This window comes from Phaenicophaeus curvirostris, chromosome 4, assembly GCF_032191515.1.
Source record: "Phaenicophaeus curvirostris isolate KB17595 chromosome 4, BPBGC_Pcur_1.0, whole genome shotgun sequence".
Taxonomy (NCBI): Eukaryota; Metazoa; Chordata; class Aves; order Cuculiformes; family Cuculidae; genus Phaenicophaeus; species Phaenicophaeus curvirostris.
In genome coordinates, this window is record NC_091395.1 from 74,124,302 (window position 1) to 74,140,136 (window position 15,835).

General features: G+C 35.1%; 1 protein-coding gene across 2 annotated transcripts in view; it reads right to left on the reverse strand.

Moving 5' to 3' along the window:
• Positions 1–1,871: 1,871 nt before the first annotated feature.
• CTNNA2 (catenin alpha 2) overlaps positions 1,872–15,835 on the reverse strand; it is a 504,365-nt gene continuing 490,401 nt past the window's right edge. For both annotated transcript variants that reach the window (XM_069856551.1, XM_069856550.1), the window contains one exon: positions 1,872–3,023. In XM_069856551.1, the coding sequence (XP_069712652.1) occupies positions 2,736–3,023 (288 nt within the window). In that variant the 3' untranslated portion in view covers positions 1,872–2,735. The remainder of the gene's footprint in view (positions 3,024–15,835) is intronic.

Genomic DNA, 15,835 nt, shown 5'->3' on the forward strand with positions numbered 1-15,835 from the left:
TGTGGGATGAATTCTTGGTTTGTGTAGTCAATGGTATCATTATCATTGTGGCAACCGTGAGATTGTGAAAATGAATTTCACAGTTTGCTCATTTTAAAAAGTTTTTTTTTTTTGAAAAAAAGTATTGAACTTGCTATTTGATAATTCATTGCGTCATCCCTAATTTTTGAGTTATACCGACCTTATTTATTCATCTCCTAGCCTCACCGTTGATGATGCTGAAGAAGCTTGAGATTCTTACCTTATTTGGCCTCTCCTTATATGAAAGGAATTCCAGACTTAGTAATTCTTCTCATGTTTCCTTGTACATTTCCAGCCTACACCATTTCTTCTTTCAGATGAGCTAATAAAAACTGTGTGACGTGTTCAAATACAGGCACATCCCAGATGTATAGCATCATCCAATATTTTCATCTTTTGCTATAGGAATGGTTGGACTCGATGATCCGGTGGGTCTTTCCAACCTGGTGATTCTATGATTCTATGATTCATCAACTGTACTTTACTACGTAAGCTGATTTCTCACTGGCCTGTTCTGGTTGGTTTTTTTGGTTCTTTATCTCGTGTCCATTATTTATCAACTCTAAATTTTATTTCATTGTGCTACCATAAAGATATTTAGAGGACAGGTGGGCTCCTCCAAAAGACAACTAATCCATCCTAAGGTAGGACTCTAATTCAAGTAAACTCAGTTGCCCAATATAGTTCTGGGTTTTACATTCATGGTCTCTGATTTTACTTATCGCTTTGTGGACACCATCACTATTATACTGAGTGATTGATAATGGATTCTTCTTATTAAAGTCTTCCATTTATGCCATGGAGTCTTATTCAGGGGAGACTCTACAAGTTGAGTTCATAGATTTCATTGTCTTTCTTCTTTCATGTGTTCTTCTAAACACATGAGATCATCAATATAATTTTAAAAGAACCATTCAGTTAATCCATCATAGTTTTAGAACAAAACACTTCTGAAAAAGCATGATGACTTTTGTTTGTGGCCAATTGTCTATTTTCTTTTCTTGTCCACCATACTGGCACATTTTTGTCTGCCTGCTATATGCTATTTTTTCTTTAAACTCAGTATCCATCTTTTGCCTCTGTAATTTCATTTGTAGGGATCCCAGTTACTTTTATGTAGCTTATTAGTACAACAAGTAGTGCCAGATCATTTTAGGGAAGGCTCTTCAAGGACTTCCCCTCATCTTCTAACATATTGTGATCACGTGTACAGTTACTAATTCTGATTGGGAAGCCTTTTTAATATACCTTACAAGAAAACAAGGCAAAAATAGTAATTTCCTAAGAGGCCTCTACGAGAATATTTCTTTATAAAGATTGTGTAGGAGGGCAATAGAACAAAATGTGGTACATTGCTATTCTGAGGAATAATCAGTGCATCCGAGACAAGCAACCAAACATCTCACTAAAGTACTGTAAGGGTTATACATGTGACTTATGGGGTACCTCACGGTTTATCACAGCATTTCAAATCCCTTCTGAGGTCATAAATGTTCTCTTAAGAGAACATGTTGTTAAATCATATTTAACATTTGTGCATATTAATCATTTGTGCTGTTTCTGAGGTGGTATATTCAAACAAAAAAAATCACCCCACTCAAAATCTGTCTCATGTATTTAGGTTTAGATCTGTCTCAGTTTTAAACTCTGAGTTTGACCCACTGATCATGTTCAGTTATCCTGGTTGCAAAAAAATTAGAACATCAATGTATTGTCTTTCCTTCACATAATTAAAAAAAAAAAAGAAAAAGAAAAAAAGGAAGGAAACAGGAGGCAAAATTAATCACTGTTTAAACCAACTATGATGCAGGAGATATCTGGGCATTAAAAGAGACGAGCTATATCAAGGATTCCAAGGCTAAATGAGTTTATTGATTTAGTGGTTACAATGGTATGTCAGATACCTGTAATCCAAGCTACACCTACATATTTGCCCCTAAGTTCTCACACTGTCAATTTCCGTGTTTCTAAACATTCCACCACCAGGTCTTCTATTACTAATATTATAATAATAATCATAATAATAATCATAATATAAAAGGCAATGTCAATCACCATATTGTGCTTCATACTCCACCATAAGGAATTCAATTGGCAAAAGTAAACCTCTGGTCATATTAATGGGATTAATTGAAATGTGAGCAATCATAACACTACTAGAATATAAAGAACAAAATATGGTTTAAAAGAAGCATTTTTTAAGATGAATTAGTTTGTATCTGTTTTAAAAATTCACATACTATAATGAAGATGACTTAAAAGTTATATCATTTAATTATTGGGCCACACATTTAAGCATATTGGCTAGTACATTTTTTCACTGGAACAGAAGCAATACAAGCTTTATGGTCTACCATTACAATTCCATTTTTTTTCACTTAATATACCTGCCAACCTAATGTTTCTTGCATGCATAAAAATTTCTGGGTTTAGTCTTGAATTTGTTATTCATCCCACACATACCCCCCGCGATGCAAATTCTTTGGCCAATTTAATGCGACAGTTTAGTTTAAAAAGTATGCTTGGAATAAGTCCATTTAACATCAGAAGAAAATGCCCTAAACTTTTGGCATTGCAGAAAGTTAGTTACTTCAATAGAGTCTCAGGTTGCATGCAAATTGACACGGCTTCCCCCCACCCCATGCCAGACGCATACAAGTCGGCAGGTATGCATACAAAAAGAATATAAAACCCTCCTGGTAAAGCTTAGTGTTTTAGAATGAATCCATAGCTTTAAATTCACTTAAGGCCTGTACAGGGGAAATATGTTTCTTCTGGGACCCTCTTCTCACTCTTGTCTGATATTCTTCTGGTTTTTCTCTCTTTACTAGAGGTTTCTTCTCAGGGGCCTTCATCTTCCAGGATACAACGGGTGAGTTCACTGCAGCAGTACCATAGACCTTCTGATACTTAGTGGAAGCCACATATGATGCTTTCACTGTAAGGACCACAGCGTTCATCAGATTTTTAGCTGCCTGGATGAGAGAAGTGGCACTGTCCAGCTACAAATAGAAAAGAAAATGAAATACAGCAAGGTTACTCCGTGACTGGATCACTGGACCATCTCCTGACTGAAGTCTGGATGCTCTCAGGTATCACTGAACATGAAATAATTCCTCACTCTCTCTCTTAGGATTAATCAAGTAGCTTGCAGTAACAAGTACCAGCAACAACATGCTCTGAACTGTAAAGGTAAGACCGCTCTGCCTCACATTAAATTTTTTTAATAATTCAAAAGAAAGACTTGTATTGCCTGTTTTTTTGTTGCTAATTCTTTTTCTGTGGGTGAGGTAGTTGCTTCTCTATTTCTCAAAAAAAAATGTTATTTCTCACTTAAAACTTTAAAAATTTACTTTTACATGTCAGAAACTGCAAAACAGGTCAAGTGTTTTTCCAAGTGTTCAGGTTTGTTCTAATTATTCCTAATTATATATTAGGCCCAGAATAACAGTCTCAACGATGTCTACAGGAGCAGTGTGAGGCCAGTGCTGAGCTTGTTAGAGAATCCCACCTGAAAAGATGAAAGGAGATTTTGAAACCCCTAAAGAAATAAAAAGATGAAACAGTTAACTGCAGGTTTTTGTAGCTACTGTAATATTTGAGCTCCTTATGTTCACAAGGAATCTTACTTTACGATTAGCAGACTTTTTGTATATAAGCTCTTGCATTTCTCCCATGCACAAGCTTGCCAGAGATTCCTGGGTCCTCAGAATGTAAGAGGCCTTAAAAACTTGCTGCACTTCAAAACACTAAGACTTCCAGTCCTTCATTCACTGAAATCAAGTACATAGCCCTAGACAAGTGTTTCAAAAGGATTTAAGCATATAATGGGACTTCCAAAGCAATGTCTCAGTGTTCCAAAATGCAAATTAGGCACTTGCTAAATCCATCTGGACATCCTCAAATTAGCAGGTGCTAAAAATACACTCAAGTACTATAGCAACCCAGATTCCTACTTAGGACTTTCAGTTATACCTTTCCCAAAATACAGAAAAAGTGTGATTTACCCTTTGTGATAAAGCCTTTCAATTCTACTGTGGAAGCTGCCTCATTATTTTATAAATCTTTCCCAGTTTTTAGGAACAATTTTGCTTGTCATGTTATTTCAACTTTTTAATCCCATCCCACTTGCTCAGTAAATTCTTAGCTATTTTTATTTATTAGAAAAGGCCCGTCTCCTTCCAAACCTTCCCTGCTCCATAGTTTGGGAGCATGTGATTCCTTAACATGAATTCTAAGGAAGGTAACTAGCATAAATACTCATAAGCCAATAACAAAAACCATATTATGCTTTATTTCAAGTATTTTTATTCATCAGCAGAAGAAGAGTTCAGGAGAAGCCTCTTTCTGAAGCATCATTGACTGATGTGAACAAGAATAGACATGACAGAACACCTGTGTCTGGAACCACATTAATCTTTAGACTTACCTATTTTTCGTTATTTCCTCAGCTGTGGCCTTATACTCATTACAATTCATTAAACACATAAACAGCTACATGCAGTGGGGTTAAAAACAAAGCAGCATTTTAATGATTTCCATGTACTCGGCGAAGTCCCCTGAAATGCATAGTTAATTGCCTGCCTCCAGTAAATATTTTTCCTCAGGACTAATTTGTATTTTCTGTTAGCAAAAGAAACAAAGTTAAAAGATGGAAAATTACTTTATATGGCAGAAACATGACTGTTCAATAGGGAGTAATGAAATATAATTCAGTATAGTGCTATTCTATAACCACAGTACTGCATGATTTATAAGGCAATCTGTATGTTTGTTGGTAAATAACAGATCATACTCTATTAAATTAGGATATTCTAATTTACTGCAGAGATCTACAATCAAGCATTATTCATCGTTAAATGATTCTTTTTGAAACACTGGTGGATTGATACCGAACATAAAGCGATACTGTCAAGTAGTATTTACTTCATAATCAATGTGGATAAACTGACTGGATCAAGCCTATATTGCACATTCTTGAATGAATTATATTTCTTGAAGGTTTCCAATAGCCCCACGTTTTCCAGTGTTTCTTTATGAAAAGTATTCTGGTAGACTTTTTACATGGGGCATATATTATAGAACAGAATGATTAAAGGAAGCATTTTGAAATGAGGCAGCAGCATGCACTTCTGCAAGATCGAATGCAGATTGCAATGATGTCTTTTAGAGAGCCACATAACGTATTTTGATGCCATTTTAATTATCCTTAGTGTCAGTCTGCTGTTATAGTAGATATGAGCTCCCTATTTTCACCATTATTAATCACATTTTAACAGGCAGATACTTAGTCCTTACTCTTAATATCCATTCATATTGCAAAATGCTTTCAAGTCTTGGAATCAGAAAAGAGACATAAAACCCACATAAGAGTATTAGGTTATGAATGTTCTCCAAAATCTGCTGGTAGCCATCCTACGTATCCAATTTGACTACCTAAGCACTTCCAGTGATTTTCTTAGGCTTCCAGCTCCTTGCTTGTATTGCGGCTGAGTAAAGAAGAATTAATCTGAATGAACATCATTTCAATTAACATTTAGATCTTACTACATCACTGTGTTACTTCAGTTTTAAACTGTGCTTTGTAATCAGCAGAGCTACAGTGGCATAAAGCTGGAATGAGGCAGTGCTGATCAAGTCCTTAGTGCATTAATTCCTTACAAAATCTAGGTACAGAAACATATACACTTTTCCAAACAGATAATATTAATAATAAAAAAAAAATAGAAGAAAAATTAAAATTTCAAATACAAGTATGACTAGGAAATTACTGCACAGTACAGAAGGAAAACTTCACTGTCTAGCAATGGTTATTGAACTATGAATATTATGACAGTTTTCTGCACTAACAACTAACAGTCTTTCACTTGCTACACAAAGTAATAGCATTCTGCTACTTAGATCTGCTTATGAATACATTTTCCACCATTTAGGGGAAAAAACAAAGTCCTCTTAAACATAAGAGATAAGTTTAGTTTATTGGCCTATAAAACTTCAAGAACAGAGAATGTCAAGGAAATTTCAAAATCCATAAAGAACCTATGAATCACTGCACTGGAGCTGGTCACTTATTCAGGTGAAGACTACCATCTACCCAGGGAAGGGATAAATCATTCAGAGAAAAAAAAATAAAAAAAGCTTTTGCTATAACTTAACTTTGTAATTAGCGAATGGAAGGACAGCAGAGCCTAGAGCAACAGAGCCTATTATCAGCCAGAAAAATAATTTCAGAGTTTTTTTATCTGTTTATGAGCTATGATGTACTTTTCCTGCACTACATGGAGAATTTTCCAGAAACATGTGACAATCAAGATTTCTTGGTTATTTTACATGTACATATAACCGATATAAAATAACCAGCAATTACAATACCAAAGTAGCTGAAGACATGAAAGAGAATAAAGCTGGAAAATTTTCTCCTTAACAGTAAAGCAAATGAAAATAAATGTTCTCTCTATTTGCCACACCGCTGTAATAAGGACAAGTTCTACCACAGTTTATGGAAAGGAAAAAAATTAATTTCAAGAGATTTCTTCATATTTATAATCAGAAATATACCACAAAAAAAAAGTAAGGGAAATAGAGGAAAAATAAGACCTGTATTTCAAGTGAGCAAGGGTATAGTACAGGCAGTTTTAAAAAAGCTGTTTTTTCAAGTGTTCTGTATCATTATTGCTGATTTTAACAAACCTTGTAAAGTGGGGGAAGACATCAAAAGAATTGTACATAGTTTCTAGTCTGGAAATATTTGAGCAGCACAAATAAAATGACCTGTGAAATTCTAGGCCAGTTCAGCCAACAGCACTCCCAAATAAAATAATGCACTGTCTATGTAAGATTCCATAAATAAAGGGAGGAAAAAAGACATAGTTAATGGTAACCAATTAGTTTTGTGGGCAAAAATATTTTCAAAGTACATCATATTTTGATAAGATTAAAATCAAGATCGCTTAGAATGATTCTACTGCTATAACTGGACATTCTCTGATAGCTAAGTTTCCAAAAGAATATATGCACAAAAGATCATTGCTAAATGGTGAGTTTTGCAGCAGGCTCTTGCAGAAACCATTTGTCAGCTTTACCATATTAATATTTCTGTTAAAATCTTGAACAGAAGTCGCTTAACTGATGACATTTGCAGATGGTAATTGAGAAAGTGGTAAGTCATACGCAGGGCAAGTGATTGATATCTAAGAAGCTGGTAAAAAGTTGGAAATGTAGAATTCAGTTTAGCCAATTTTACGGCAGAAGATACCTGCTTATACAATAAGAAACTTTATCCTATGCAGGATCCTAAGAAATCACTCCCTGAGTATACATAAAGAAGGACACTGATAAAATATTAACAGGTTATTATCGTATTCAGTTTATCATGTGCCCACAATTATGGACTACTGAGTCCTCAATGCAAGATCAACACTCAGGAACTGGAAAGAATTTAAAGAACTTCAAGAACAAAGAACGCGCTTTATGGTGAAGACTCGGCCAGCTCAATTTTTTCCATTAATAAAGTGCATGATTAAAAAATTAGTCGATCAAAATCAGCAAATACATAGTAACGGAAGGCTGATAATATTTCAAGTTCAACAAGTCAGACAAAGCTATAACAGAACTTTATGGCTGAAAGGTGAAGCAGGTCATTTTAGTTATTAATCAGATGAAAAATGTTAGCAGTGATGTTAATTAACCACGAGAGCTCATGAAAGATAAGTGATTCTATCTCTAGAAATTGTGAAATCAATATTGCATATTTTTGCTTAAAAAGTACACTCTAGTTTAAGCATGACTACTGGACATTTTAATGCACATTAATTCCAGGAACCTATGCATCTGTTATGCAGGGAGACAGCTTAGATGATAACAATGGCCCAGACTGACCTTGAAATGTATGATTGCAAAAAAATATTGTTAGTAATTATTGATAAATAGAGTTTAGTCTGGTTTACTTTTTTACAGACTGGGGAGAATAATTGTCATTTATTTAACTCGTTGAAAAAGAACTTATAACCCTTTGGATTGTCTTTGCTGAGGCTTGATTTGTGTGCCTTTAGCAAGTCATTTAGGCACTGCCAAGCCCTTAAGGCTGTCTGTGAATTCTGCATGTGTTCCCTGCTTCTCCTGCTTTTCAAAGCAAGTTTTGTACTTTCACGGACAGGTACAGTTGCTATTATCACAATCCAAAAGTCAATTAACAGCCCCTAGAGCAACTGAGGTTACACGAAGCAATTATGTATCCGGAAGGTGCATCACGAATACCACTTTCCCAGATCACACTCTTATGTAACACAATATTTTCCTCTCAGATGTGCTAAATCATAAATCCAGTCCTACATAAGCATCTAAGTTGCATGTAAGAAAAAGATCTTAGTCATAATACTTACGTCATACATTTCTGTCACACTTTTCATACATAAAACATGATATTATTAGTGATGGCCAATACAAGGATGGCCTGTTTGCTATTCAGATGCACCCATTCCTATGGTAGGAGACATCTGTTAATTATCAGCACCACTATGGAACGGTCCAAGCCGTATTTCAGTCAGTCACTTGAAAATGCACCAAAGTTTTTTGCTAGGTAGGAGTCCACTGTGAGAAAATTATCCTATGTATTTGAAATACTACTAATAACCAAAATGTCGTTACTTGGAATGCAACATGGTCACAATGGTGCCAGAAAGGGATCTGTGGCCACATAAAGAAGATAGTATTATAGTCCTCTTCTCCTAGGTGTTTATTTTCACATTTGTTTTTCAATTGACCTACTCCTTTATACATTTGAATATTTATTCTGTTCTGGGTACTTACTGAATAACTGTTATGACCTACATTTTTGCCATTACAGGTAGGAAATCCATAGGGATTCCTAAGGTTGTATTTAATGAAGGGTGCCACCTCTTAGGACAACAGAAAGCACAGAAGTATACAAAGAACTATGGGATATCTTCTGTCTTCTATGGACCACTGTCATTTTAAAACATGTATTTAATTTTCAAGGTCAACAGATTATCAACTACTTTATGCAACTTTGAAAAAAAACATAAGAAAATAAAAACATTCCCAATAAAAGATGACAATCATACATAATACAGAAAATTTGTAGAGATGCATTTATACAGTTGATTTACTTAACCCAAGCTTTGTTAAAATAAAAATAAAAGAAGACAAAATGACATCCCAATTCACTTATTTTGAGGAGAATGCTTAATATGAAATATAAAACAATATATATATATAAAACTGTAAATACAATTCAACAGTGGGTATCATTAAAATTTGAGGGTTACATTTCATTCACTAAATGAAAAGGTTTGTATAAGTAATTTAATTTTATGATAAACTGAGAATGCTAACCCTGTAAAGTTAAGGAATGCCACACAAGTGCCCTCAAATGTATCCAGCAGTCCAAAAAAAACTACCTAAAATATTTTGTAGCAATACATAAAGGCTACTTCACTGAAACACTAGGAGCCCTGCACATTTCTTATCTCTAAATCAGCATCCAAAATAGTAAGCTGTGCATCAACTCAGCAATGTACAGGTAGCAAAGACTATACTTAAATTTCATAGTGGGTGCCAGACAGCTGTTGCTTTTTCTGAGGAAAACATAAAATCTTTTTTGCCTTCTCAGCTGAGAGACTGAAACAGGGGTTTCAACATCATGATCATATGACTATTTACTCTGCTTTGCTTTGTCCTCTTTCCTCCTATCAGTAGTTACAAGTGGATGGATCTTTAAGAAGAAACCTTGCAAAAAGTCTCACTCACAGGTTATAGCATGAAGGATACTGAATTTGTCTCTTGCCCAAAAGCATAGTACATCACTAGAGATATAGGGCATCTCCAACTCTGCTGTCCAGCCAGCCCTAATACAGCCCTATGCACTGACGTTGCTTCCTGGGTCCCCTAGTAACATAATGAAACACCTATTTGTAAATTCTGCCAAAGTTTAGGGGTTTGCTAAGCATGGTAAACTACCAAGAACAGTTCTGACTAACATATCAGTGTGCATGTTCTGGAACAACAAACGTGTGGAGGATATTACTCTTGGAAATGCAGATGGTTTATGAGGCTGGAATTTGAGGATAACAATCCAAGACAAGATAGAGAGCATGACTTTTAGGTAGGACTCAAACACTTATTTTCTTTTACTTTAGTCCATCTAGTTTTACATATGATTGGTTGTACTTTTGGAAATCACTAAATGCCCTTCTGGTTGAGAAATAATCAACGTGTTAGTTTAATATCAAGGCTGATGTTCTATATTGTCAGTGTTTGTCCTTCTAATGAGCTAACATGAAGGCTCATATTCTAAGAACTGAAATGGTGAAATTAAAAAGACACTGTCCAACCCATCTCAGTACAATTTCCCTCTTTCATATACAATTGCAGTTAAATCTGAGAGATGAAACACAGGTCTATGCTACTGATCTCCCTCCTCCTGACTTGAGTTCTGACTTGGATGTAATTTAAAGATAAGATATCATTTTAGAAAGCACAAAATAATCTAGTGCTCTTTCAAATCGAGTTTTGGAAGCCAACCTTTTGGGTTTTTTTATCTACAGAACAGGTATAATAACAAGAAAAGTGTGTTTTTCTTACAGTCTTACCTGAAGGGAGCCCAAATCATGTCTAGTTGGTTGGAAATTGTACACTCAGTGATAAAATGCAAGAGACTTTGGATAAAAGGAAAATCAATAAAGCATAGAAACACTATATTCTTTACATGAGAATGTGTTATCTCCTATTATTCCTCCTGATTCTGTCACAATGAAAACCCAAAGAAAAGCAGCGTAATGCAGGATATCAGACTGCAATGCTGCAGAATGTGATATTTTTCCAACTTCTTGTTTAATCTGTAGAAGTGTCAGAATGGTATCGGTATGTGAGTTATTTCCACATCTTCAGCTGTGAGGATCTGTCACATTTTGAGGCAAATTTGCTCCTTCAGCTAGCTTCCTATCTCTAAAGTTACACTTGCCCAGGTCAGCACAGGGACACTTTGAAGATAGCTGCTCTACAGGCATAGCTGGCTTTTCTCAGGAAAGGGCTTGGAAACAATGCATCAAAGAGAGTCAAAATGAATAAAACAAAATCCGCTTGTAGCATGGGAGATAGTACCAGGACAATTGTTCTTTGCTTCCTAATGTCTGCCTGCTGTTGTTCGTGTATATTTTATGTCTCATAGAAGCAGATAGAGGGCTTGATCATTCAAGACCACTTCTGAGATGCTAAAAGGCTTTTAATTCCTTGGAAGTGAGGGTCCTTGCAGTGTTGTTCAACTCAGCCAGTGAGAATGTTCCTTTCTCTTTTTGATTTCCTGAGCACTTTTCAGGACTTTAAAACAGAATGCAATGAAATAAAGAAAAAAAATTCAATTTCCACGTTCGTCTTCAAAAGAGAGTGCTGCTTCACCTTTTCAGAAAAAAATACCAGCATTGACAGAGCTAGCTTAATAAAATATAGCAAATAATTTGTAAAAGAAATTTTAACATTTTGTTTCAAATATATTATACATGTTTAACAGTTCTATTTCTTTGACCAGCTCAATCAATGGTTAAATAGTATTCGGTAAGTGTTCCTTACTAGAATTTTTTTTCATCTGGTCAATTACTGAATATACAATTTGTGAATGTTTTTGTTTCCTAAATTTTTAACTTTAGCTGACATTAACTGTTATCAAAAAGCAGCAAAACAAGTAAGAATTACTGGAGACTGCAAACAAATGAAACCAGAACAAACCAGAAACAATTGTAAAGGCTGTTGCAGCTCAAAAGGAAAGAAGAAGTAAAGAGGACAGCAAATTAAGAATAAATTGGAATGAGTAAAATCTTGCTCTGACTTGTAATGGATCATTTTTATTACTCACATTTTACTATGCAAATATTCTTATAATCACAGAATACCCTAGGATGAAAAGTACATTTCTACTACTCCAGTTCCCTGTTCAAAACAAATTGAGTTAGATGAGTTTGTTCATGATTTTGCTCAAATTCAGAATATCTCTGAGGATGGATAGGCTTCCACATGTCTGGATTAGAGACCTTCACCCTATACTTGGATATGACTACTCTCAAGATAAATTTTTTTTTCTTATATCCAACTGGAATTTCCCATGTTTAAACTTGTGTCCATTGCCCCTTGTCCTGTCACTATACATCTCTTACAAGTCTGGATTTGGCTTTTCTCTAGATCCTTCTGTTAGGTAGTTTAAGACAACCATATCTCCCCTTAGCTTCTGTATACATGAAAATGCATCTAAAAGAATAACATAGGTGATGTTGGTGATCTAATTTTCACTGGTCTTATAAATAGGGAAAAACTGAGTAACTGCAGAAGGGAGGAAAAAATTTCACCAATTATTGACAACTATTGAATAGCTCACTCAAGTAGGTTAAGTCCTGGACTACTTTCTTCAGAAAGTATTCATGTTAGGAAATCCTGATTTATTTGGTCTCTATTTTCTTTTGAGATTCAGTACTTTAGATAGCGTTTTCCCTGAAAAACAAATGCAGAAATATTTAAAGCCTCAGTGATTCATATAACCCAAATAGTTTGTGCTTTTCACCTCAGGACGACACTCTCTACACAAAATAAAACCCCACATTAATTCCACTACATCTCCATACCTTCTCCAGCATTTATGTAATGGAGATGAAGGTGTAAATTCAGCTGTTATTTAGAAAAATGGCAAAATGAAAAAGCATTTGCACTGCCTCTTTTCTTATAAAGCTCTTATCTAACAAATATTGTATATCAGTCATGATCATCTATAGACTTGTCTGGTCTTAATTGGCATCAGGAAAACGATGACTGAATGTCTTTTAATATTAGTCAGGATCCAAGTGCTGTTCATAGCTAGTGGTGCTAGAACCTCATGAAACATTTGTACAGATGTCTGTAACTGGACAGTTTTACTAAGAATGCAGGCAAGAAAATAATAGGGCTGCTCAGAAAAAACATTGAGATGATGTGTTCAGTGACTTATGCAACGTTTTCAAAGTTTCCATTTCTGTAAATGAAGTCTCACCCTGCACTCATCCTACCTAACTCCAGGTGCTGAACGGAGGCATTTTAGACTCCTCCTGTGCCTGGTGAAGAAGACCAGGAACCATAGAAAACCTGAAATCTTCATGGTTTCATTTTCTATGGAGATGGGCCAGAGTACCTCACCTTTTTTATTATATTTAGAGATCTTGAATTACATTAGAATCCTACAGACAGTACAGTGAATATGGGCACAGATGCTCAACATCTGTCAAAAAATTGTCCTTGGACTTGAATTACTTGTCCTAGAATTCAATCAGATTTAATTAATATTTATAAGATTCTTTTCCTTAATTCTTCTCTTTTGATCCCCCAAAGCAAGCGAAAACTACATACTATGAAACATACCAATCCCTCCAACCTACTACTACTGAGACTGGAAAACTGAGAGAGCCACTTTATATAGATAAATGCTCCTTGCAAAACTATTGAAATATTGCTGTTCAGGAAAAAAATAGGCAGTTTCCTTCCTCTGACTAAGTTCACAGGAAGTTTACATCACTTTCATATGAATACATACCCTCAAAAGACCTCTGTGTCTTAACCCCCTGACTCTACACTTGCCTGGTGCATTCAACTCACCTGCCCATGCTTGAATCGTTTTTTCAACACGTTACTAATCTAACTTGTCTTCAGTGTCAACCTGAAACAATATGTGCTCTCTAGAAATCCACTCTCTCTTCTCCACTAATTATAAAGGAATCCTGGAGTGAACATCTCAGACGCAGACGTTTACACTTGGCTAGATGAATCACACTCCACATTGCAATGAATAACAGTCAAAAACTCTTCATAATTCAAGGAATATCTTTCTGAATATTAAAATACTCAGTTTTCATTACACTATAGACTTACTTTCATATTTTGCACAACCTGAATGGGGTAGCCTCCCCCTTTTACTGCAGGATTTCTTTCCATAAATATCTTTTACAAAACATACTTCTTACCTACAGTGAACTCTTTCTTTTGTGGTTTTTTTGTGTGTATTTTTTTTATTTTTATTTTTTCTTAATTTTTATTTGACTATCCAGAGAGGAAACTGGAATATAGAATGGACAAGAGAAATGCTGGACTTGAAAATTATCTGAGTCTTGGAGAAGGATGTAATGTTTGGAACTCATCATAGTTCTATAGATCTTTTCTGCCTTGTGTCCCACCATTCTCATTTACAGAAGGGAAACAATGTCAATATTTGCTTTTGTTTTCAGTTTCACAAGGGTACACCATTTTGTTTGCTTTGAGACAAATAGGATTGAAAAAAATCCAAAGGATTATAATAGAACAATGTTTGATATTTTTGAGATGCAACTGTCCAAGAAACAGAAAGTCCAAGGTGTTAAGGCAGTCTTGGTTTCCTCCAACTGCTATACTCAGTACAGGTGCTACGGAGCATTTTTGTTGACAATTCAAATGAGCTGAGATCGAAGCTTAAAAGCACTGCAATTCAAATCAACACAGAGTCCTCTAGAATGCTGTGCATCGCCATTGTGACTTCTTTTTCTTAAACAATATTAAATCAAAAGTAATTCCTTTTGAGTCAATGGTGTTATATCAGCCTAAAACTGCAGTAAGAAAGGGCAGGGTGATGAGCATCTATCTGCCAGCTGACACCATTTGCAAACAGATGGTGCATTTCACAGCTCTCCCTCACTTCTCATGTAGAAAAAGAAGGTAAGAATCAACCCACAAACTTTTAATTCAACTTGTAAGAGAAACCAGCCCAGCAAACACAAAATTTGGGAATTTTGCATAGCTATCTTAATTATACTGAAAAAAACTGTTTGATCCTTATATATGATCTTACATCATTAGAGTATCGCTCACACCTTGCCAGAATGACTGAGGAACAAATCTGTAGTTTAAATAGTGGCCTGCTTAAATATACACATATAAATTTACTAGTTGCTGGTTTTGCTTTGAGTTAGTGATACACAATGTGCTTGCAAATATAAAACAACATAATTTTTAAGAATGCCTTATCATAAAGTAACTTCTAGTTTGCAAAACACTTATGAAGATTTAAGTAATTTAAATTAGCATATATTGGAACAAGTTCCTCAGATGTTTCCTTTCAAAAGTTTCCATGTTACACAGTAAATAAAATTAGCTGAAATCTAGGCCTTATTATATTTTACCTTAATTTATGCACATATAAATAATATACAGTTAAAACAAACAGCACAATTGACTGAATACACATTCAAGCCAAAGCTGTATAATATAGAAATCTGTGCACTTTATAGATGTTTTAATTTTATTTTAATCATAGCTCCCAGTAAAATAAATTAACAAGGGAATTAGCTCAGTAAATGTAAAACTAGGCTATTTATTCTCCCAGTGCTAGGTTACTCAGGCAAACCCACATCCTGGGGCTGTGTGGACAAAAAGTTATCAGATTGGCACTGGCAGATTCCAGGTTAATTACTGCAACAGTTTGTGTCATTTTGAATATAATTTCCTCTACAAACTCCCTCCTATACATCAGTCAGTCAGCTGCTGATTTACTCATCTTACAAGATAAATTCAGAGACCAAAATTTTCTGGATTGAAAGCAACCCACTGACATCTCTGTTCCATTATATCCCCTCAGTGCTGATCAGTATCTCTAATTCACCTTAATCACTGTATGATACCAATTCTAATTTCCTGTTCCAAATCCTTATATTGCTTATAAAAAGAATTTCCCTCTCAATGCCACTGAGATGTATTCCTGTCACTGAAGTAAGACTAGGGGCACTGTACAGTCAGTCCTTACATTTTACTTATT